General features: G+C 52.0%; 1 protein-coding gene across 2 annotated transcripts in view; it reads right to left on the bottom strand.

Annotated features, from left to right (window-relative positions):
- LRP1 (LDL receptor related protein 1) overlaps nucleotides 1-24848 on the bottom strand; it is a 180609-nt gene that overhangs the window by 125298 nt on the left and 30463 nt on the right. For both annotated transcript variants that reach the window (XM_084610262.1, XM_084610263.1), the window contains exon 2: nucleotides 12936-13058. In XM_084610262.1, the coding sequence (XP_084466388.1) occupies nucleotides 12936-13058 (123 nt within the window). The remainder of the gene's footprint in view (nucleotides 1-12935; nucleotides 13059-24848) is intronic.

Raw genomic sequence — 24848 nt, 5'->3', positions numbered from 1 at the left:
ACGCAGCTTGGGCCCAGGTCCCCCAGACTCATGTCCCAAGAGTCTACCAATGCTATCCCACAATCCCACAGGCCGGCGCTCCTGCGGGGAGCCATAGCTAGGGTCTCCCATCCAAAGCACTGCCCCCACTCCACCCAGCTTCACTCCCGAGATCCAACAAATACAGCACACCAGGCAGCCAGGCTCAAACTCCCCGGGGACGGGGTACAGGTAATGCAGCCACACAGGGTGGGTCCCGCCTGGGCTCCTCTGTGCAGGGACGCGCTGAGAGGGGCCGGATTTGCAAGGATCCAGTATCCCATGCAGAGCAAAGGGAGAGACCAGATTAACAGCGGCGGAGGGAACCAGTGCCCTGGCTGCAGCTTTGGCCCCCGGCGGGTGGCTCCGTCTCCCTACCCATGTGGGCATCGGTGTAGATATTTCACCCCAGTAAGGAAACAGAACCCACTGTTCACACAGCACTTTTACTGACCAGCTCGTCAGACACAGCAAACTTCACCCCCGAGAGCGACCCCTCCTTCCTGCGCCACCCTCCCTGGCCCAGCGTCACCCAGTCTCCCCCATCCGACAGGGCGCGTCAGCCGGCTCCTTCCTACAGCCCGGGACACACGTCTCGAAGCTGCCAGGCTGCCCGGGGCAGACCAGAACGGACACATCCACAGTGTTCCTGACGTGCCCATTCCCCCCGAGAATGGGGCCTTGACAGGAAAGGGAGCCTGCCACACGGGAAAGGGAACCCAAGGGACAGAGGAAGCGCCCAGCAACGGGTGCCTTGTGGGGTTCCCTGCCTGGGGCAGCCATTCCAGGGCATAGCATGGGTTGTGATTAGCTCTGCATCCTAACTTAGGGGCTGCCCGCCAACACAGTATCCAACCCCAACACGGCCCCTCGGAGAGATGCGGACGGATCATTATTCCCATGAGGAACAGAGAGAGACTTGCCCAAGATCACCCCAGGAGAGCAAAGAATTGAAGGCAGGTCTCCAGTTCCCCTAACCAGCTGTGCTGTGCCCTCTCCCCTCCCGCAACAGCCATCCCGGCCATGCCACAGCCTGCCACGCACGGTGCCAGCATCACCACTCCGCTTTGGCGCTGGACTGGAGGGTGGAATCCTGCACCAGGAGGAAGAGAATCCAGCTCCTGCAGCGGTCTGGGCTCTGCGGGGCACCCGGGGCTCACGAACAAAGCCAGTGAGTAGGGCTGACTGCACAGGGAGGCAATCTGCCCAGTCAGACAGTGCCATTTTGACCATCATTTTGCAGAGTGGCGTAAATGTAACAGGGTGCTTTACAACCATAGAGGCAGTCCCTGTCCCACGCGGGTGGCGGTCTAACCCAGCCGGAGGGGTATGTGGGAGGACAGCTCAAGCACAGAATAGGGACGGCCGTGGATGCAGGAAGTCATGGAGATGTGTCGCTGAACGGAGAAGAGAGCGAGTTCCAAGCTTAGAGACCCACTGGGAAGAAGGTGCAACGTAGCAGGGAGGGGAAAGGGGACGTGACATCCCTGTGGAGTGGGACATGAAGGAACTGGAGTTTTCCCGCGTTGACGCACGATTTCTCCTTCAGCTGCAGACGCACTCGCTCACGGAGGGTGCATCCGAAAGTCGTTCGCTTGAGCTGATGGGCTAGCGAGTTCGGTCAGGGCAAGGCCTCTGCCAGCCCCAGTCCCTGGGGGAAAAGGGTTTGTCCAGGCCAGGGCTCCGGGGCAACTGCTCCCTTTCACAGGGTTCATTCCATGCACCAGCGAATGGTGCAGGGAACTGGGAAGAAGGGGCGTTGATTCGATTTTCATTTTGTTTGGCTGAGAAGAGAAGAGCCTCGGGGTGGAACTGGCACGAGGAGAGGCGGGGGTAGGAGACACACAGACATGCACTCCTCTTCTCACAGGGCCGGCCTGCCTCCTGTATTTTTCTTAACCCTGAACGAGACCTATTCAGCATAGTTCCTAGACAGAGGTCTTCACGCATCTCCCTGCCCTCCAGCCTCACTCGCACAGGCTCGAAACAGCCAATCATCACTTGGCTACTCGAAAGGGAAGTTCAGACCCAGTGTGCCAAGCTCCCGGCTAACAGCAAAACCTACAAGCCATCAGAAAAGCTCAGGCCGTGAAACACGGAGCCCTGTTTCTCTGCCTCATGCGACGGAGGCAGGAAAACATTTCAATGCCACGAGGAAACCAGGCTAACGGATCCAGACAGGAACATGCAGCCCCAACAACTCTTTGCACGAATCCCCCGGCCTCTAAGGGGGCAACATTTATTCCTCTTTGTTTGTTTGTTTCGGTTGCAGTGACTTTAAAAGGCCACCCATTAGGAAGGATTCTGTTTATACGGCCCCTCCGGTTTCTATTTGGCCTAGTGGGTTAGAACAGGGAGGGACTGGGAGCTAGGACCCCTAGTTCTACTCCTGGCTCTGAAAGGGGAGAGGGATCTAGTGATTAGAGCAAGGAACGGGCACCCAGGGCTCCTGGGTTCTGTTCCAAACTCTGCCATTGCTTGTCTTTGCATCTCCCTCTCTTTTCCCTTCTGGAGGAGAACGCTGTTTGATTTATAACCAGGCAACTCCGTAGGTTAAGAGCCTTCTTAACAGCTCCTGCACAATAGCATCTGTCTCTAAAGAGAGCTCTATCTAAATAAAACCACTCTCCTAGGCTCAGAATAACTGCAAATTAAGGGTTAATTAGCCGTGTTTCCAAACAGGTCAAGGGAAGGCACCCATAGGAAGCACAGTGTCGATCAGTCAAAACGGATCTCCCTGCCCATTATCCCTGTGGAAAGAGCAGATCAACTACTTATCACAAATGGGGCAGGATTAATTTACAAGCCACTTTGTTTCCTTTCAACTGCATTTGCTCGTTAATAAATGAGCCAATTTATTACATGTGACAAGCTTGCGGTACACCCCAAAGGGCTGACTTAGACATGAATTTTTAACCTCAGAAAACCACTTGAAAAGAAGCAATTCTTCCCCCCACAAATGCAGCCTGTAACTGATCTGGCACCAGCCCAAAGACACATAAAAATGGGGAAAAGCTACAAGTGAAGAGATAAGAGGGCACGAAGCGAGGACTGGAGACTTCACAAGCTACGTGGCTTGAGTGTCAGAGACGGAAAGGAACATTCAAATAAAACCCACTTGGGAGACTTACCCGAGTGCTGAGAAGACTGCACTTTCCCAGGTTACAGCCACAACCCCGATTCTTATTATTTAGCATTGGGATTGCGCCCCCAGGCCTGGATCAAGGCACCATTGTGCTAGGCACTGTACAAACACAACAAAAATAGACAGCCCGTGCACCCAGAAGCTCACAGCCTAAGGCCTGGCCTGCACACCGGTATCATACTGGTGTACGTATGATGGCGACGGGGTGCATTTTCAACTAAAAGAGCCACCCCGTACAACCCCTAACGGAGATGCACTTAGACTGGTCTAGCGGACCTTCCCTCCCGACAATTAGTGATACCAATATAAACACTTTTACACTGGTATAGCTGTGTCCACATTGGGCCAGGTCACCTCGGACCGATCGGGGATGTGGGGAGGAAATGCTTCTGCCCTCCAGAACCCTACTGCCGTTTTCAGGGAGAGCTGCAGCCGCACGGCAGCCACCGTCCGTGAACGTCGCTGGTTAGAGTCCAGGGGGAAGCTGATCTTCGCTTTGGGACAGTGCACTGAGCTGGGACTCCACAGACCTGGGTTCGAGCCGTGGCTCTGCTGCGTGGTCCTGGGGAAGTCACTTCCCCGCCGCGTGCCTCCGTTTCCCTTCCCCTCTCTTCATCAGTCTGGCCTAGTTAGACTGTGAGCTCTTCCGGGTAGGGGTGGTCGCTCATGAGGAGTCTGTGCAGCCTTTAGAACAGTGGGGACCCTGATCTCAGAGGGGGCCTCCAGAGGCTACATAATACACAATAACGTGGAGGGAGGGGGAGGTTCTCTTCCAGGCCCAAGCAGCAGGAGGGGGGAGGGGGAGAGGGAGATGCGGAACCGCGGGCAAGTTTGCCAAAGGGGAGCAATCTCGGGAAAATCCACTCCAGGATCTCGCATACGCTTCCAGTTAATTTCCACAAACCTACCCTGCCTCTTGCCTCTTTGAGCTGCCAGGAGCATGCTGCAAAGCCACGAGGACGGTCTGGGGATGCTGCTCACAGAGGAGAGCTCCGGCCCAGGATTCTTGCCCGCTAGGAACAATTTAGCCCCCGCCATATACAGGGTGCAGCCTCAGGCCAATCCAAAGCAGACAGACACCATGACTCTGTCCCTACATAGCACCTACCGCTCCACATCCAGGGATACCTCAGAGATCGGTAACATCCCTATAGCAGCTGGGGGAAAGGAGCCCCGTCCCCGGCTACACAGTTAGCTGAGATTAGAACCCAGGCGTCCGGAATCTCTATTCCCCACTCCCTGCCCCTGGCCACAACCACTAGACAAGCGGGTCAGTTTCCTAAACTGGTACACACTGGCATAGATCCGCCACGTCCCGGGGTGCTGCCCACTTTATACCCTCTGAAGACCTGGCCCCATCTCCTCCCCAAACAACTCCAAACCAGCAGCCGAGGACTTTCATTGTGACGCGCCTGGGATGCCCGGGGGCAAGGGAGCACGCTTAGCATCAGAATGCTGGAGACGAGAAGCAAGTGAGCAGAGAGCCGACATTTTCCAGCAGCCCCAGGCCAAGATCTTCCATTTTCGGGTGCTTGCCTCAAGAGGCCTTCAAGGTGGCTGAATTTCAGAGGGCACTTTTTGAAAACCAGCTCCTCTGACAGATTCACATTGATCATTCACTGCCCCGCAGCGCGCGGGCAGAGACAAACGCATCTCTCCCGACGGGAACTGTCACCATGCAGACACCAGGGCCCCAGATGGCTGCAGAACAGATAAAAGCAGGCCGCTCGCTCCGCATGCACCAGACCCATTTGACCGATGTGTCGGCAGCTAAGTGGGCTGTGGCATCAACAAGGCAAACCTTCTACCCGGGCTGCAGTGCCTCCGGCTGGCTGGGAGTCCCTCAGGGAGGGTTTATTACCATTGCATCTCAGTAACACATTCCTTTTTGTAATCTGCATTAACAACGCTCTTATCAGTAGCTCTCAAAGCACTTTACAGAGAAGGCTGGTAGTCTTATTCTCAGAGCTGGGGAAACTGAGGCACAGGGAAGTGACTTGCTGGTGCAGGGGATGGAAAGAGGGCCAGGAATCAAACCCAGCTCCCGCGGATCCAGGCCAATGTTCTATCCACTAAGCCACACCGCCCCTGCAGCAAGCCTTGGGTAAAATGTTCAAAAGCATCCGAAAGTGACGTAGGCAACTTCAGTCCTATTGAACTCCAGGGGACTTAGGATCTTTTGAAAATCTGACCCCTCCCCTACACAGAATAGTTGCCCCAGTTTAATTTAAGCCAATTAAACCGGTACAATCTCCCATGTACACACTCCACGGGGACCACTCCCATGCTTAGAGTTAAGCTCCCTTTGCAGGGGAATACTTAACGGAGAGCTGGGGAATCTGTTAACAGACAACATTTCATCAGCCCTGGATGCCACAGGAGTCTGATTCTGCAATGCAAATGGTGCTGCCCCCTTGCAGGGCTATGTCCCTCCCTGAGGCTGCACGCAGCAGCAGCCCTTGCAAGCCCAGGTTTCAAAACAAATCACTCTCCTTGCCAGCAAGATAAGGAGGATGTGAGTCAGCTGAAGCCCCCGGTGCCAGACTGGCGTGAGAAAAGCCCCTCTGACAATCCCAGAAGATAGGGGCTTCTCAGCCCCTTGCACGTGTTGACAGCTTAGCCGCCACTCATGCTTCCTCAGCAGATGTAAAGCAAGCAGGAATCCCTATTAATATCCCTGGGTGCACGCAAGCGAGGCTGGACCAGGGGCAGGATGTCAAGAGGCTGCCGGGCAAAAGCCACAGCCGTTTTACATGCAAGGCGGCTAACAAGTGCAAACGGACAACAGAGCTCCCAGCTGAGCAAAGCCAGGCCAGGTCCTCAGCTGGGGAAAAACCAGCCAGTGAAGTCACGTGGGGTTTGCACCAGTTTACTTAGGTACATGGTGCGCGTGCAAGGGCACACACACTCACACGCGCACATCACAGATGCTCTCTCTCACAAAGTGTTTGTAAAACACCGACCACCATAGGACCCTGATTTCAGCTGGGGCCCACCCAGGGATGTCTTCTCTGCACTGGCAGCTCAGGGTATAGCCCCTACTCCAACTCTCACACACACCCCTCTAGGTTAAGTGGTGCTTTCAGCTCAAGTTGCCGGTTGGGTCAATTGCTGCTGATGTGGGAGTGATGCAGCAAGGATGGAGCGGCGTGAGTTACAACTCACCCACCGCTAACACCAGTCCCATCACTCTGTGTGGAGCTGGACCGCTGCTTCGCAGTGTGATCCTGTTTAGGGTGTCTTCCCTGGAGGGGTGGATCTGTTCTTAACCCACGTTAGCTAATATGGCGTAAAACAGCAAAGACGACACGGCAAACTCAGGTTTTAACTTGGGTTAGCAACTCCAGTCCAAGCCCAGGCTCCTCTGTGGGCGTGAACTCAACCTGCTCACCCAAGTCGCTGAGGCTTCCCTGTTATTTGAACCCAAGTTCAGAAGATGCCTTTTCCTTTGCTACAGTGCAGACACGCCAGCGTGAGCGAGAGCACAGCTAGAGGAGGAACTCGAGGGCAGCACCTCGCACTCCCCCCCCTTGCGATGTCCATGAGATGCTCCCAAGACACGCATCACAGAGAGCGGAGACACAGGAAGCTATTGCAAGAGGTTTTCAAGCTCCAGAGGAGGGCCTTTCCCCGGACACTCGGGTTGTTGTATTTATTTACGTTGTGAGTTAAAGGGCTCCTGCTTATCTTCAGTCAGCTGGTAAAATAAACTGAATGGTGCCCAAGCCCTGGAAAGCTCCTTAGAGTCAAGGGGCAACTGCGAAAAGAGGCATTCAGCAAATCACCTTAAAAAAAAAAAAAAAAAAACACACAGATTTTTGGTATCTGCCCCCAAGAGGACAGAATAAGGGTATGTCTATACACATAGGCACTGACTCTGTGGGTGCTCCTCCCCCAATCAGCTCCCACTCCAGAGCATCTGGTGAAGATGCTCAACAAACCACCTCCGCAAGCAGCCGAAGCGATGTCTGAGAGAGAAGCTCCCTCACCGACAGCGTGCTGCGCACACGGACGCTTACCACAGCGTAACTTATCCCACTGGTGGGGATGGGAACAGTCACACCCCGAGCGATGTAGGTTTTGCCGACATCGGCTGTAGTGTAGACAGAAGCTGAGTCTTCTCTGGCGGAGGGATGTGGGAGGAGGGAATTAGCTCATGTTTGCACAACCTTTTGAAGACGTAAACAGCTGCATAACTGCCAAATATTTCCAGTTTGCTACCAGGAGTCACATTTTTACCTTGACCACTGCGGGAATGTTAGAACAAGCTCACTCAGGGTTTGTGCTACCAACAAATCACATGCTAGTCAATAGTATGCCAGAGCCTACAAGCCTCAACCGAGAATAGGGCCCCACTGTGGCAGGGGCTGTACAGTGGTTCGCTGTCAAATGGGGAGATGTATGCAGTGCGGTCCCATGGGGTGTGTCCTAGATCCAGTACTTGTCAATATTTTCACGGAGGAGTTGGACAATGCATGTAACATTTCTGGAGGACACCAAGCTAGAAGGAGTTGCAAGCATGTTACAGTACAGGATTAAAACTCAAAAGGACCTTGACCATTTGGAGACTTGGTCTGAAATCAACATGATGAAACGTAATAAAGACAAGCGCAAAATCAAACGCACAAATGCAACATGGGGAATAACTGGCTAGACAGTCATACTGCTGAAAAGGTCCTGAGATTACAGTGGATCACAAATTGAACAGCCAAGAATGCGATGCACGTGTGGGAAAAGGACAATACCCTTCTAGGGTGTATTAACAGGAGGGTCGTACATAAGACTCGGGAGGTAACTGTCCCACTCTACGAGGCACTGGTGAGGCCCCAGCTGGAGTACTGTGGCCAGCGTTGGGCACCACGCTTAAAGAAAGATATGGACAAAGTGGAGAGAGTCCAGAGAAAAGCAACAAAAATGATCAAAGGTTGAGAAAACCTGACCTATGAGGAAAGGTTAAAATAACTGGGCAGTCTAGTCTTGACGAAAGATGACCCATAACGGTCTTCAACTACGTTAAGGGTGATCAAGTATTCTCCATGTCCACTGAAGGCAGGACAAGAAGCAATGGGCTTCTTCTTCTAGCTCCAGGTTAGATAGTAGGATCACTCTCTCTCGGGGGAGTTAAGCTCTGGAAGCTGAGTCCAACAGTCCCTGTTGCTGGAGGCTTTTGGTTGGACGAAGCCTGGTCAGGGCTGGTCTAGGTGACCTGGCCCAACACTGCTCTGATTCTACAATAGTCAAAAAAGCAAGAAAGAGAAAAGGGGGTGGGAAACGGAGGCAGAGAGAGAGAGGAAGAAACTTGCCCAAGGCCAGTGCCCAAGCTGGGAACGGCACTCGGGTTTAAATTCCATCCAGCGCTCTACCCACTAGACAGCCCTGCCCTTCCCGCTGTGGGATTATTTATACCCCCCGTTTGTGAGACAGAGAGCTGAGATCCAGAGAGAGATGAAGGCTCGAATTATCATTTATTTCCTGGCTTTGCCCAAGGTGACGCAGTGAGTCAGGGGCAGGCTGGGAACAGAAGCCCAGTCTTCTGCGTCCAGCCCACAGAGCAACCCGCCCCTGTTCCACACAGCCAGTCCTATCCCTATACCCGGTCTGCCTGTCCAACACGCCTTGCCCGAGATTTAAGGGCAGTTTATTCTTGGCTCTTTGTAATTCTGAAAAAAAATCAGATCTTGCTCATCCTAGAAGAAAAAGAAGGAAGCCACCGAAGATCTGGTTCCTGTTCTTCGCACCTCTACCACCAACCAGCATTACTTCTGCAACACAAGTCACCCAGCTCTCCAGCCAACTGCACAAAGTCTAACCAGTCCTGGGAAGAAACACTCCTGTTCTTTCTCAGTCAAGCGAATACATCCAAGGGATTCTTGCTAAGCGCAGAGAACACGTCTCCGGCAGGTCCCTGATGACGACAGGCTCAGGCTGCAAACAGAGGTCTCAACTGACAGCCAGAATTTTATTACAGAAGCTATGGGCCTGTTTCTCAGGATCAGGTGCCTCTCCATGGCTGGTGTATTAATTCTGCAACAGCTCTGCTCCCAGCCCCCAGCGTGGGGGGCAGGTCAGGGACTTGGCTGGAGCACACTGCATCATGGGTATTCTCAGCCCCCCATGACCTCTGGGAAACCGTGTGTAACCTGTCAGAGCAGCCTCAGGGCTCCACTCACTTACACTGAGGGCTGAGCGGAATGGGGGGAGCACAGAGATGGCTGAACGCCCTTCCCCAAGTGCAGGAACGGGATAGCTGAGATGCAGGGTTGAGAGCTGGCTGGCTGGAGGTGTACCAGGGGAGAGCAGCCAGTACTGCTGCTAACGTACGGCCCCTTTGCCTGCCCTCAGGCAAAGGAGTTGTGTAGGGGGAGCAGGTATCATCTGTGCTCAGCTGAGCTTCTCCAAGTAGGAGCAAAGCGCTGAGGTGCCCAAAGGGACGGGCTGGCCGTATCCAAGGTGGCTGCTGGGAAAGGAGGGGTTGAGGCAGGTTCCCCTAGCGATGCAACAGGACAGAGCCGTGAGGGGTAAGCGGCAGCCCGACCCCACGGGCCGCACGTCTTGCATAAGCTGAAGAAAGCCGCAGCGCAGAGCTAGGGCCCGGGCTGGCTCTGGCGAGAGAGAGGTCAGAGGACGGCACGGCCAGGACTGACGTCTTCGCTCACCCAACGCCGCTCGATACCACTCCAGGCTGTGGCTCAGTACTCAACCCTGGAACCCCCCTTCTAGCCTTCCACTCAACCGCTGCCACAGGAAGTGGTTGTGAGCAACAACCCAGTGCGGGGGTTGCGGTGAGCACCGGCCCAGAGGTGTCACTCAGGACAGGACGTAAATCGGCTCTGGCCTCTTGTTGATCCCCTGCCACTTTCTCTTTTTCGCACGTGTAGGTGTGTTTGTGAACACACACACACACACACACAATTCCAGTTCAGGAAACTGACCCTGGAATTAGACCTTAGAGGTCAGGGAAGGAATGAAACTCTCTGGCCTTGGTTACACAGGAGGCTAGGCTACATCGTAAAGACCCCTTTTCCCCCTTAAAAAACCTATTAATTTCACCACCTCCCAGGACTTTCTGGCCTGTACGGCTGCTGGGGCAGAAAGCCTGGCTCTCTCCCCCCAAGAGGTGGCTGCAGCTCGGAGGCATCTGTCCAACCCTTGCAGAGCCTACAGGACGGAAAAGCGTCTCTCAAAAAAGAAAAAAATCCCAAAGGGTTATTTTAGCCCGCTGAGGCGCTCATGGGTGCGTGGCGAGCTATGGATTTCTCAAGTTTATCCTCGTGGGAGGGCAAATGTTGGGTGGCCCGACCCCAAGGCTGGCAAACGAAGGTTTGGGAGAAAGGTTGAGAAGGAAAGTTTCAGGGAGCGCTGGAGGGTTTGCTGCATCTGTTCGGATGGATGAAAAGAGTCTGGTTAAAGGAGTACCAACAGGGCATGCAGAACGTCTACCAGGACGGATGTGTTCCAGAGGAAAAAGCCTCCAAGTTTAGCACAGGAATTTTCCAGGGCCGCCGAATGTTCTGAGCCAGAGAGCCCATCCCAGCCCTTTCGTCTTTTCTCCCTCCCATCAGGAGGTGGTTGCATCACTTTGCCTTAATAAATAACCTGAGTCAAAAGGCCGCTTCAGAAAGACCTTTATTTCATTTGGTGCAGCCAGGAACCGACTTCAGCGCTGGAGGCTAGGAGGATGGAAGGAGCCCAGAGGGCATTTGACATCTGAACCTGAAGTCAAAGGGATTTAGGCACCTAACACCCCACCCCACGCTTCGGGCTACTTTGAAAAGCCCACCCAGAGTCGTTACAAATTCAAAGAGACTTTACTGGCATGGCAAGTTACACACACATTTGCCAGAGTGTCAGGGGGAAAAGACAGACCAGCCCCGTGGGGTGTACGGCCCACTCAAGATGGGGCCACCCACTGTGTTTGTGGTTCAATCCCATTTGTCATTGAAGGTCTATTCCTGACACAGTAAAGCCTGGCTCTCAGCTAGAGCTCTCCATTGATAAAGCGCTTTGAGATCTATCAATGAGGTACCCATTTTACAGACAGGGAAACCGAGTCAGAGGGTGAGGAAGTGACTTGCCCAAGGTCTCCCAGCAGGCTGGTGATAGACCCAGGAACAGAGTCCAGATCTGCTGAATCCCAGACCAGCGTGCTATCCACTAGGCCATGCTCCTTCCCCCATGCTATGGAGCAGGATTGCTGTCTCTCTACGAAAAGGCACCACAAAGCTCTGTATGGTGGTATATACACACACACACAGGTACCATATCAGCAACGTAAGATCCCCTCCTAGACGCCCCCCCATCTTCCTGAACAATCGCCGTTTGTTGTTACTCTTTTTTCTTTGTGTTTCCTTAAGATCCAGCCTCCGCTGGGCCAGATATCTGACCGTTCCCATAAAGTCACCACAGCTCCACGCAGCTGCTGTGCAGCGAGGGGCCCGCCCGGCCTTTGCGGCTCAGGCAAAGGGACTTGATGGACCCAAAAACAAACACACAAATCTGGGAACTGCTATTTTGATTGTCCACAGGCTGTTCCCAACTCCAGGAAAATCTGTCCCTTTCCCCTCCAGACACAACCCCTTAAGTCTGCACCCAAGAGGGGCAGATTCCAGTTATCTTCCTGGCTGTAGCAGATTTACAAGCATATCCAACTCTCCCCAGGCCTGCCCCCCCCCCCGGTCTGTGTCAGCCTCTCTGCTCTTTGCTCCAGGGTACTCAGAGCTTGAAGCCTCAGAGATTCCTCCCCTGAGACCAGCGCTCCTCGCCAGCTGCAGGAAAGGACGGATGCAGCAAATGCCAAGGAGCACAACCCCTGTCAGAGTCATGCCTCTCAGCAACGGGGTTAAGATCATTGGAGTTTCTATATACACACACACACCCCGAAAGTGGGTGCCCCTTACCCAAACACCCCTTTCCCCCCCCCACCCCACACACACCCAGTAAAGCAACCTACCAAACATTTCACGTTGAACTTTCTTTGCCAACGTCCCCCACTTCTGGGGTGAAGGAAAAGGCTCTACATTGGCCTGGCTCTGTTCCCTGCTAAAACTTTGGGAAGGGGGGGAACCCCTCAAGCACTGAAACAGTGGATTCCGACCAACTCCTAGTCAGCCGCTAAGGTTAACACCAAGATCCATAAAGCTAGGGGTCCAAGCTTCAGGACGCAAGCTCGTGCTACAAAGAGAGCCACATTCACACAGGTGACAGCATGTTGCCTATGTGAACAAAACACGCCCCCCCACGCACCAGGCTAGAGAACTACATGCCTCAGTTCCTTCATCTCAAAACACCAACCAGCATTACTTCTGCAACACAAATAATCTATATGCCAAAGACAACAGTCCCACAAAGAGCCAAAAATGAAGGCCCCATTCAGATTATGCAGGCAGGAAGCATACAATGCTGCAGGGTTCTTTCCTTCCACTTAAATGGCTCTTGCTAAATCCTGTTTTCTGTTTCTTTTATTTCCAGCGTATAGCAATGCCAACAACGAAGGTGTACAGGGAGGTTCGCACATAACCGTGAGGCAGCAGGTCCCCTCAAAACACAGGGCATTTGAGAAGCAGGATATTGGGGGGTAGACAGACTGGACGGTTTATACATCTATTAACTTCCTGTCATATCTGCACTTGTAGATGTGGCAAATGAACAGTACTATAGAAAGAAAATGAATGAGGAAGGAAACTTTCATGTTGATGCCAGTTCCTAGAAGAAGCATGCAGTAGGCAAATATAAATTCAGACACACAATTAGCAGGAAAGAAAATGATACATACATATATCAGGAGATTCATCGGATCCGTCGGGGCAGTCTTTCTCTCCATCACATCTCCAGCCCTTAGATATGCACGTAACCTGATCTTTGCATGCAAACTGTTTAGGGCTACATGTCTTCGGTGCTACATAAGAGGAGAAATAAAACAACAATAACAATAAACATGATGAGTTTCTTCCCAAGACAAGTTATGAACAAGAAATTCTAGCTAGATTTGATTTGGGTTTTGTTGTTTTTTTAAGTCTCAGCAGAAGTTTTGCATGTAGCATCGGGGTCCATCTGTCTCGCCCCTAAGGAAAGAAGAGGATTTAAACAGAGGCATTAATTACAGCAGCTGGGATCCACGAGGCATTAGCAGATTTTAAAGATCATTTAACATGGATAAATTAGTGCTTGGGAGCCAAAGGTGGTTTATTTCTTTATGCTAGATAATGAAAACAAAGTTTAAACAACCCAGATGAGCGCAAACAGTAAGTAATTTTTTTTAGATCAGGAAGGTAGTTCAGCTGGTGACATTACTTGGGCTTGCAAAATTACATATTAGAGCACAATTCGCTTTCCAACAAGTCCTTTTTACACACACACACTCCCTCCCCACACTTCCCAGCTCTGTGCCTCAGTTTCCCACGTGTAAAAGGACTCATCTGTCCTGCAGTAGCACCCAGAGGCCTCATCTGAGACCATGGCCTATTCTAGTAGGCACTGGGCAGACACCTCGCGAGACGAGACAAAGAGTGGGGGGAAACTGAGGCATGGCCCAGGAAAGTGACGTGTCCAGCGTCACAGAGCTGGCGGGGTTGGGGATGGAACCCAGGAGCCCAGACTCGCAGTGCAGCACCCCACCCACCAGACGCTCCTCACCATTTTCCCTACCTCCCGGGGCTGAGGGGGTTTGAGGTGCTGCATCGCCACGGCAACAGCAGCCACTGGCGCGCCTAAACAGACAGGCCTCAAACTCCATCCTAGAGCAAACAGGCCCAGCACAGGGGGATTCAGACACGGCTGGGGCTGGGCGGGGGGAACCCCAGCATCCTATTGTCTTTGAAATCAGAGTTGCATCAGCGTATGGTACTTTTGGGCCCACCCTTAGCACGGCATCTGAGGCACAGAGGGACAAAGGCCCAGATCCTAGAGGTATTTAGATGCCGAATTCAATGGGAGTTTGGTGAATAAACATCCAGGTGACTTAATGTCATGCAGGAAAAGTGGGGACTTGACCCAAGGTGCAGGCTAGGCCCCCGGGTCAGCGAGCCAATGCCCCCAGCCACCCAGTATGGCGGACAGAAATCCTTCCACCCCAGCTTTAGAAGATGAGCGACCATTAGACAGCGGCCTGATACTAGCAAGGAGGGGGAGAGGCAGAGCAGAGCAGACAGCTGGACAGAAATAAATATTTGGGAGCGGCTCGTTAGGTTTCACATGGAAGTGCCCGGAGATTCCCGCGTCTCTGCAGCACTCTGGGAATGCATATTTCTTCGGGACACTTGATGAGCTCTCGCTGGGAGCGGTTGTTGATATTTTCAAAGCAATTAAAAGCACAAGGGACCATTATGATCATCTAGGCGAATTTTTATTGGGACGCGGAGGGGGAAGGTATTAAAGGTTAGGAGCTACCATGCCAAACGAACCCAAACTGAGTCCACATTCACGCTGGCAGGCGCTCTCTTTCAGGAGAAAGTCATGCACAGTGAAAAAGCAGCTCACTGCTAATAGTCGCCCAGAGACCACAGCTCAGAGCTTTGTTTAAAAATAAATAGATGGCAAAGAGAAGCGGACAATTAAAGACTCGTTACAATAAATTTTTTAAAAAAAGAGAGTCTGCTAAAATGCTCAGAGCAACGGCTGCAATAAGGAAGGGTCAGTATTTGAAGGCAATAAGGGTTTCGGTCTTGGGGCGGCTCTTTGGAGCGAGCTCATGTGAGGGCCAGTCCAGCAGGCTGAAACGCAGAGGGGGAATCTGACCGTCAGCAGGGTGGCTAATTCTCGCTGTTTTATGGTGAGTGTGGGGATGTTTGCTGGTTTTCTGGGCGTCCCGGGACCGAGAGAATCGCAGCTTTCAGAAAAGAAAAAGAAAAAGAAAAAGACCCCAGCGCGCCTGGTTGTAGAGAAAAAACAAAAGTGTGATCCAAACGGGCTGTAGGGGTATCTGTGCCCTGCCGTGAGCTTCCCAGCCTAAGGAGACAGGCTCCTGCTAGCAGGGTGCAGGTGAACATGCTAACAGCAGTGCAGACAGTGTGGCTCAAGCCAGAGCTTGGGCTCTAAAGCCCACCCATGGGTGCTGCCGCACCCCCTGGCTTGAAGTGGTTTACATCAGACACAAGGTTTAAAGTTTGGTTCAACGGCTCTCAGCCCCCACCCCAACCACATCCTGTAGCCTTGTGCTTTCAGCTGCGCAAGGCCCTGGTTCACTCCCTGGAGCCGGCCAAGACGGCAGCCTGAATTACCAGAAAAGGGTGTCTTTGAATGCTGACATGGGGGAACAGCCTGCATGCCAGCTGAACTAGTCCTGGAGGGTGTATTTCGCTCCTGGCCCCATTGCTAGCGTGGAAGTGACACAGGCTTTCCTCCTGCACCATACAGCTTCTTCCCGAAACGGGGGAGTGGAGAAAGAGAGTGAGGATGGAGCTGGAGTCTGGAAGGATTATTGGCAGCAACTGGAGTTAAAAGCACAGGGTAAGACCCTTCCTCATCTGGTTTGAAGAGCGAGGTCTCCGGGACGGGAACTGTCTCTGTGGGTCCGTGCAGCCACTACGCAAAAGGGGTCCTACTCTCGGTTAGGCAGCCTTCTTGGTCATTTCTAGGCATCTAGCAAGAGACCACAGTAATACAAATAACCTTCGCGCTCCCTGGCCTTGCATGGGGCACAGAGGGTGTAACTTCAGCGGCCCAACCGGGAACAGAATTGGGGTCTCCCAATCCAGTACCTGAACCCCGAGACCGTGCTGCTTTCGGACTAAAACGGGGACCCGGAGCGAGAGCCGGGCGCGGCTGCAGCACGTTGCAACGGGCAGACTGCGAGGATAGCGGCACAAGAGATGAAGACGAGTGAGAAAGATTCCCGGGGGGGCGGGGGTGAGGGCACAGTGAGGAAGGGTCACTGCTCTAACTGACTGGAAGGGAGATGAGACATGCACACAAGGGAAAATTCCCCGTTTTAATCTAGCCGGGTTCCTGGGCTCCCTTCCCGGCTCTGCCCCAAGCCAGCAGGGACAGGTCACTTGGCTCCTCAGTGCCCCACTTCGATGGGGATAACCCCCCTCCCGGCTCATGAGGGTTGAGAGACTTTAAATACCGTTTGTGAAGTGCGATACACCCCCCACCACCACAGCCTCCATCAACACAATAACGCTCCCCCAGTCACCCGCAGCAGGCTTGTACCTCGGTTCTGGAGCTTCCCGCTACAAGCCCCAGGAGCAGAGAGCCTGAAAACAGAGCAAGAGGGTCTGGAAGCCAAGCGATGTTAATACCATCCAGAGGCCACATTAACAGTTATCTCCCCGATCCTGCTGTAGCGGGGGTGGGTTTGTAAAACAACAGACGTGCCCTGCATTGTTAAAGAGACAAGGCCAGTTCCAGTCCCACAAGGCCTAGGGTTAAAGTGCAACTAACATGGTCCAGGTCTTGCGCTGGGACCACCCGCCCCCACATCGGGGTGAGTTTCACCCTCCTACGGCTCCTGCCCCCCGTGCATCCTCCCATGTGCCCGTCTCCAAGCCAATTACATCTGGGAAGCGATACTGATGCAGTTGCTACGCGTGATGTGACTCATCGGCTGCCATTTAACGCCCAAGCCATCACCTCAGCGTCCCCGACGGACGCAGGGCACAGCACATCCATTTCCCTCCAGTGTGTGCGGCAAAGAGGCCCGCCTGGCCTCACTTTCCCCGCTTAGGTCTGTGCAAGGAACCACCAGCGTCCCCACAGGGATCCTGGAAGAAACAGCTGAGGGGAATGCAACGTAAATCTGTCGCTCCTGCAAAACCGTGAAGTTGGAAAGCCAGTTGGCCAAGGATAACGGAAATACTCCCCCACCCACCACCCAATGCATAATTAGTGCTCCTCTCCACAGGACGATATTCCAGAATAGCTTTTCCCAATTAACTATGCCCGACGAACTCCACATAGGGACACTTTTGCTCCCGATTAGCTTAATCCACTTTGGAAACGGATTAAACTACTTGGAATAAGGCTCTCTTTCCAGAATAAGAGCATCCGCACATGAAGTTCATCAGGAACAGTTAATCCTCTTTAACTAAGAAAGGTCGTGCTGGGTCAGACAAATGGCCCATCTAGCCCAGTACCCTGCCTTCTGACAGCGACCGGTTCAGACGCTTCAGAAGAAACAAACAGAACAGGGCAATTTCCAAGTGATCCATCCCGTCGTCCAGTCCCAGTTTCTGGCAGTTGTAGATTTAAGGACATCCAGAGCATGGGGACGCATCCCTGACGCTCATGGCTAACAGCCACCAATGGGCCTTTCCTCCATGAATGTATCCCTTTCTTTTTTGAACCCAGATATATTTTTGGCTTTCACAATGTCCCCTGGCAACGAGTTCCAGACAGGCCGACGGGGCGTTGTGTGAAGAAGCACTTCCTTTTGTTTTTAAACCTGCTGCCTATTAAGTTCATCGGGTGACCTCAGTTTCCTTATTTCAGATTAGTTTCCATGTGTAGACAAGCTAAGTTTAGACTGCAGAACTCACTGCCACAGGATGCTGGTACAGCACCGCATTTAGCAAGAATCAAAGAGGGAACAGATATCCTGCCTCAGCATGGGGGAGACGGGGTGGACTACGTGATCTCTTCGGGACCCTTCCAGCCCTACACTTCTATGATTCCATGGACGAAATGAATATCCAGAGCTGTGAGAGTCCACGCTAGAAGCTGGGCAAGGGATATAAAACCTCATGCTTGTAAGATTGGAAGCTCTTTGGGGCAGGGGATATTTTTGCTCTATGTTCATTCAGCACCTGGAACCACAGGTTCCTAGCCCATGACTGTGTACTACCACAACACGCATAATTTCTAGGTTTTAAGCCACTGTCTAACTATTAGAGATTGAAGGAGACCTTTACGGGGACCCCCTTAGGAGACCTCTGCCCACAGCAAGGTTCTTACACTTTTCTCTGAAGCATCTGGCACTGCCATCGCTGGAAAGAAGCTCCAGGAGCAGATGGACCTCGGCTTTGATCCATTCGGGCAAGTCTTAGGAAACAAACACCGCCCTCAATGAAAAATACAAGCAAGAGAGAGACTATGGATCGCCAGACTGGATCAGAACCAAAGGCCACCTAGATAGAGTTCAGTTTCCTGCCTGACAGTAACCAGTACCAGATGCTCCAAAGGCAGGTCCAAGAAGCCATGTAGGAGGCAGCTCTGGAATAAGCCACCCCGTGGGACAGTTCCCTCCTGACCCCTACAGCCAGAGGTCGGCTCGTGCCCTGAAACAGGAGGGTTTGCAGTCCTGCCAAAGTTCTGGATTACTGTTCTAACTCCAGATGTTCTTGTGAGCCGTATAAATATCCCTAAACCTAGCACCGTGGCCTCAGGCTCCCCTCAAGTGCTTTCAGACAGGACAGGTTCCACTCCCTCTCACTCCTAACCCTGCTTAGCCAGGGGAGTTCACACCCCCGGGCATCCCAGCTCCACAAGCTTTTCAAACCCTAGGGAGCAGGGGAGGGGAATATAAACGCTTGCCCTGGATTTATTGCCCCTCTAACCCTCCCAGGCTTCTAGCAGGCTAGGCGTGACCTTCCACAGCACAGATCTATAAGGCCCAACCTCAGCCAGCATGCCCTCTCCCACCCCAGCCTTTCAAGGTAGCAGCTTCTTCACTCAACCTCAGCCAAGCTTGGCTTTGGAGATCTCCATTTTGTCTCTGTATCCCCCCCACACACACACACACACACACACACTGCCCCCCAGCTCAAAAACTAGGGAGGAAGGAAATCCCTAGCAAGAGAAAGGTTAAATCCATAGCAAACATCAACTGGCCGCTCTGTAGTGGCTGTCAGGAGCCTTGGGGGCCAGTTTCCCATGGGAGGAGAAAGTGATGCAGATTCTGGGTATGTTCTTACCAGAGCTCATTTATGTGGCGCTATAGACATCAGTCCTGGAACAGAGGTGATCACAAACAACATGCAGCCATCCTCCTCTTTCGGGAATCCCAGCCCGAACACCTTGAATCGGCTCTGCCCCAAGAACCGGCTCTAGCATGATTCCAGCAGAGGGGGAAAAAATGACTCCTGCCACGTGCGACAGCACCCCAACAAAGAAACTGTAGCACGAAACTGACGCAGTGTGTCCCACGCAGCCTGAACATAGTTCACTCATGAGAAACAGAGCTGGTAAGGCTGTGGGTAACAACTCCACCCAGTGACTCCTACCAGGACAATACCTAGCACTTCACACATGCAACACCCTGTACAAACATTTAGACTGGGAAATTCAAGATGAGACTCGTCTAATTCTTCAGAACTAGTGGATCCAAGGAGGTGAAAATGCTTCTTCCAACCCTGGGAAACGACAGCAAGCATGCTACCTGAAGGCTAAAGGTATCCCTGTCCACGGTCGCATTTCAACCGGCAACCAGCCTGCATCCGAACCCAGTTCCACCACTAAAAACGTGAGCTCTGCTCACACGTGCGCGTCGCTAGGGTTTAAGATCATTTCAGCCTCTTATGCCACACAATGCTGGTATGTGTTTTCGAGAGAGCCTTTCACACCATCACTGTTCCTGGCAGCTTTGCAGACCAAAAGCAAGTTACAAAGACATTTTGGGGACAGCAAATAAAGCTCCGTTCTCGCTTTAGAAAATAAACTATTCAAGCGGCTTGATAATGTTACACTTTTTTCTTTTTTTGCAGGATGTTCTTGGCAAGTTAAAGGGGTCCCAGAAGTAAGCATGTCAAGGTGCCAGGTGGACAATCGGAGAAGGTAGCCATTGATGGAGCGTTTACAAAGAGCCAAGCTTTCCATTGAAATACGGGCAGACACAGCACTGGAAGGGGAGAGGAGAGCTCCAGCTTTGGGAAGAGAATAAAGGGCCCTTCATGCAGGATATAATGGCCGGCTCAGTGCGCAGGGACGGGACAGCTGCACAAGCCGTCGACGGAAAACATTTGCCTCTTTAGCAGTCAGCGGCCATCCCGCTAAAAAGAAAAGGCGAGCGAGTATTCCGGCAGGAAAGAAAGCCCCCTTTTCTCTAACAGCGCGACTCGGCCAGGCCCCATTCCCGGCAGCGGCTGATCAACACAGAGATGAAGAGACTCCAGCAAGGAAATGGAGGGGCAGTGTGGTCTAAAGGGTGGAGCACTAGATTGGGATTCTAGAGACCTGGGTTCCAATCCCTTCTCTGCCGCTGACCTCACACAAGTCATTTCCCTTCTCCGTGCCTCAGTTTTCCTGCCCATCAGTGTCTGCATTGTCGGCTCTTCAGCGTGGGAGCTGCCTCAGAACTAGGGGCCCTGATCACAGCTGTAACATACACAATGACCCATCAGTGTACGCAATGGAAGGGCTAGAACGTCCCCAGCTGCGTTGATACTTAGATTGGAAGCTCTTTGGGAGCAGGGACTGCCTGTTTGTTCTGTGTTCGTACAGCGCCTGGCACCACAGGGTCCAGGTCTGTGACGCTCAGAGTCAACCGCTGCCGTTCAGTCTTAGAGGGGGCACACTTCCGTTGAGGGAAGGACGGATGGAGTCAGGATTAGAACTCGAGCAGCCGAAGGTATTTACCTGAGTGGCTCAATCCACTACACCACACTTGTTTGTGTTCGTGATGAGGATAAAGATGCCGTTTAAAAAAAAAAAATACCCATTCAAGTTTTGGTCCAAGCATGAAACTGACACAGGAGTTTTAAACTGGTTGGAGAAGTGCAGAATAGAAGCTCTCAACCTCAGGTACAGACGCTGCAGTGATGAGGGCTGGCACAGAAACCTAGAGAGGTTTGAAGTAACCAGAAAGATCAATTTCTTGCTTAAGCGAGTCTTGCTTTCTTACTAAATCCTGCTTGGACTCTTCCTCTTTGGGGGAGGTAGCTGGTTTTAACTTTGCAAAGGAAACAGCACTGGCAATAAATATTGACTGGAATGAGCATGATTTGCAAAACAGATGTTCTTAGGGGAAAGAAAAAAAAAATGAATCGACTCCACATTCCTTATGGGGTTTGGTTGGGTTGCTGGTTTTTTCCCTCTGTTTGCACTAGGGCACATGATCCAGCGCTTTGGAAGCCAGTCAAAAACCACTTATCTCCACCGCATACCCAGGGACAAGCAGCTCGCTCTGCATTCACTCCTGGGGCGGGTAGCTTGAGAAACGTGGTCAATCTGAATGGAAATTCTCTGCTCTGTTTTTCGCAGGGGGGAGGGGGGGGAAATCAGATGATCCCAAAAGGCTCTCACTGGGCCTTTAAAATAAATACCTACGAATCTATTCCCTCAAGCTACCTGCCTTTCAGAACAATGCCTTTCAGAACCACAGGGAAAGATACACTTTCTCCTCGTCTCTCGCTCTGTTTTCCAGCCTGATCATTTCAGTTTTATCCAGAATTCCGCTGCTACGGGAGAAAAGTGGCTGTTTTCTTTGGTTCAGCCATCTGTCGGCACGCTCTCACAAACTGTCCGCCTTCATGCATTCGTATTGAAGATCCTAAAATGTAGTACTTCCAAGCTCTAGAGAGGTTCAAGAGAAAGTATTTAAGGTCTCTTCGGCAGGCGAGCGGGGGCGGGGCAGGGCGGGAAGAAAGGTTTGATGCAATATTAACATATCACTGGGGAAGTGGGAAGGCAGAGCTAAGCAATTTTGGCTTTTTTTTTTATTTATTTAAACATAATGTTATTGGTGCTTTCCACCCAGCCAGGTTTCACACTGAGCAGAATGTGACCGTAACGTTAAGGGCAAAGCACGCTATTTTGGTCACGTTCCAGCAGGCATGCCAGCAAGCACGGAGACGCTTTAAGGAACACCGAAGCTCAGAGGAAGTCACAGATCAATTGAGAAGGGCCCAAATCGCATCCACCCGGTTTTTGTTCGATTGCATTCCCTCCCCCGCCACTCATACCCAACAGCCAGTCTCCAATTCAGTGCAGATTCTTCGCTGCCGAATGCTATTTTTGGTTTGCAGCATTATTGCAGCCATGTTGGTCCCAGGACACGAGAGAGACAAAGTGGGTGAGGTGAGCTGAGCTCTTTTGCTATGGAGCCAACTTCTCTTGGTGAAAGAGACAAGCTTTCGAGCTCCACCGAGCCCTTCTTCAGGTTATTTTGGAACTCGAGTGCCAGGAGCCCTTTGGGAAAGGCCTCCAAGTATTTCCCAGGATCAGTTTTAAATATTCTTTCACTGTTTATAACAAACTCCAGAAAACTCAAGACTTTATCCTTGCGGGGGGGGGAAAAACAACCTGGATTTCGCCCCTTCCCTGCATTATTTTTGCAGCGCTGCTCCTGAGCTCTGCACTGTGACCACAGGTTTGTCTTGCTGACTTCAACAGCACCACTCTGTGCTCAGAATTAAGCATGTGCGCGTTTGCAGTAACAAGCCCTAACTAAGGTTATAATCTCCCAATTCCACCAGGCACTTTACGGCATGTTTAAATGCTTTAAGGTTATAAGAGCATTTGCGTTCCTAACCCGATTTGACCCTGTCCCTCTCTCCCACCGTTTAAAATGTCACCCAACAAAATCACCTTTCAGCCTGAAATTCTACATGCTTCAGTCTCAGGCCGGGGCGGCACGTTTCAGAGTATTAAACCTAGCCCTGGTTTCAAATGAGGGAGCTTTGAGTTACTTTGCCAGAGATCTGATACCTCTGACACCGCCAATCCCAAGCATTCAAGAAGTATGAGTCAGGCCAAACCCCCATATGGGTGGCTTAAAAATGAGATTTTTTCTTCTTTTAAAAATGAAAGGGGTCTTTTTGGGCAGGTGAAGTATTTCACCTTCTGGGTTTTCACCCTGTAGGGTTTAGATTTTCAAGCTTTTCTGTGCAACGATGAAGGCAAGCATCTTGATTTTTGAAAAAACGAAAGCTGAGATTCAATCCAATGACTCCAGGAGCTGGGGCTTTTAACGAAAAAAATCACGAGGCTTGCAATAAGAAAAAAAAAATATCACAGCAGTTGGCAAAGCCTGGAATTGGGAGGGACTGAGTTATTTCCTCAGCAGTATTAAAATTTCCATAAAAATTATGCCAAATTTACAAGCCAGTCGCCAACATAAACTTGTCAAAGTGTTTGCTTTGGAAAACAAGGCAAGCTAGCCAGGGATTTTAAATCCTGCAGGCGACTTTCTGAGCTCACAGCTTGGAAGGTTTGGCTTGTTTTGTTTCTTTTAAATATAAGATTTCAACACATTTCAAATGCAACATTTTTGCAATTCTTGCATCTGGCCCCCTGGATTAGAACATTCAGACCAGCCCTGCTCGAGCGGTGCTTCCATTCCCATGAATGAGGCGCTGTTACGACTCCGAATCATTCTCCTTTGCAAAAGCCACAGGCATTTTTGCTGTTTGTAGCTTATTTCAGTTGAGGGGGAAGGGCTGTTTCAATTACAAACTAAATATTGACTTTTAAAATACATACTTTTTCCCTCCCCCTTCTCCTTTCAAGTCAGCCCACCGCCTATAAACCACAGGGCAAAAACTCGTAAAAAGAATGAAATATTGGGGAAAAGAAAAGGCTTTGCAGGGAAAAAAATATTCCCGCAGAAGCGACACACCGTTCCTAAGAAACGCGTGGGTCAGCGAGACGCGGCTGAACGCGCCAGATGAGAAACGAAAACCAGGCAAGAATCTCCGACCGCCTTTTCTGGGCCCTGCCCAGTTTTTAAGTTTATTTTTTGTTAAAACCACCACAGAGAATCGCAAGAAGTTAAAACCAAGGGCTGGCAGAGCCTCTGCCAAGGTCTTGAAAAACATTTATTTTCGGCGGCCCAAAAAGGACACAGCTACGCCTTGGTTAGTGTCCCCTCTCCGGCATACGTTTAGCCTTTGCCCTGCCACGAAACAGGAATTGCAGGACGAAGGGGTTGAAAGGTTCGGCAGATGTCTCTGGGCCTTCTGCGTCCTCGGCAGCAACGAGCAAATCCTCATCTGCCACTGACGGCAATGCTGCATGAGGAAGTGGTCTTCCTACCTCTTCCCAAATGTTCTGGCTGGGGAAGAGAGCTGCTTGGAGCAGCTCAACCAGCTGCCCAGTGGGGCAAACAAGTTCCTCCCCTCTCACCCTACGTCTTGTCTCCTTGGGCTGGAAGCTCTGCGAGACAAGGTCTGTCTCTTGGTGTGCGCAGCGCCCGGAGCGATGGGACCCAGATCTCACTTCGCTGGTGCTACCCTGCCCCACATCGCTGAAGACCGAAGCAGCCTCACGCCCTAACCCCGTAGGAAGCAGCAGCGTCTCCTCCTCGGCAGGATTTACACAGATCAACAGGTTCCCCGTCAGGCGGTCCAGTTCCCCGCTAAGACGCGCCAGCATCCTGCCCCCGCCCCAAGCCCTACATCCTGCAGCGTGGCCAGCAACAGGTCTGCAAAGCGCAATCCTCAAGCCCTGGACACCTGGGTCTTGCTTCATTCCAATTTTTAAAATGGACACTCTTATTTAGGAGCCGTTTGCAGGCTCCTCTGAGAGGCAGCAGGATACAGGGCTTTGTAGGCATGGATTCTTCCACCAGCTCCGACACTGGCCTGCTGGGTGACCTGGCTCGCCACTCTGTGACTCAGTTTCCCCCTCTTTAGGGGAAGGGACGGGCACACAGAGAGAACACTGCCTCCACACTGTCCTCCCCGATTTATATGTCGTCCTGTCACTCTGTCTGTACAGCCCCTGGCACGACGGGGTCCTGGGTCCATGATGGGGGCTCCGAGGTGCTAACCCCAATAAAAGCAACGCACACCCCCCCCCAAAGACCAGACCACAC

Source organism: Lepidochelys olivacea (assembly GCF_965140295.1).
Source record: "Lepidochelys olivacea isolate rLepOli2 genome assembly, chromosome: 20".
NCBI classification, from domain to species: domain Eukaryota; kingdom Metazoa; phylum Chordata; order Testudines; family Cheloniidae; genus Lepidochelys; species Lepidochelys olivacea.
Note: the sequence above shows the minus strand (reverse complement) of the source record. Positions and strands in the feature narration are given on the sequence as shown.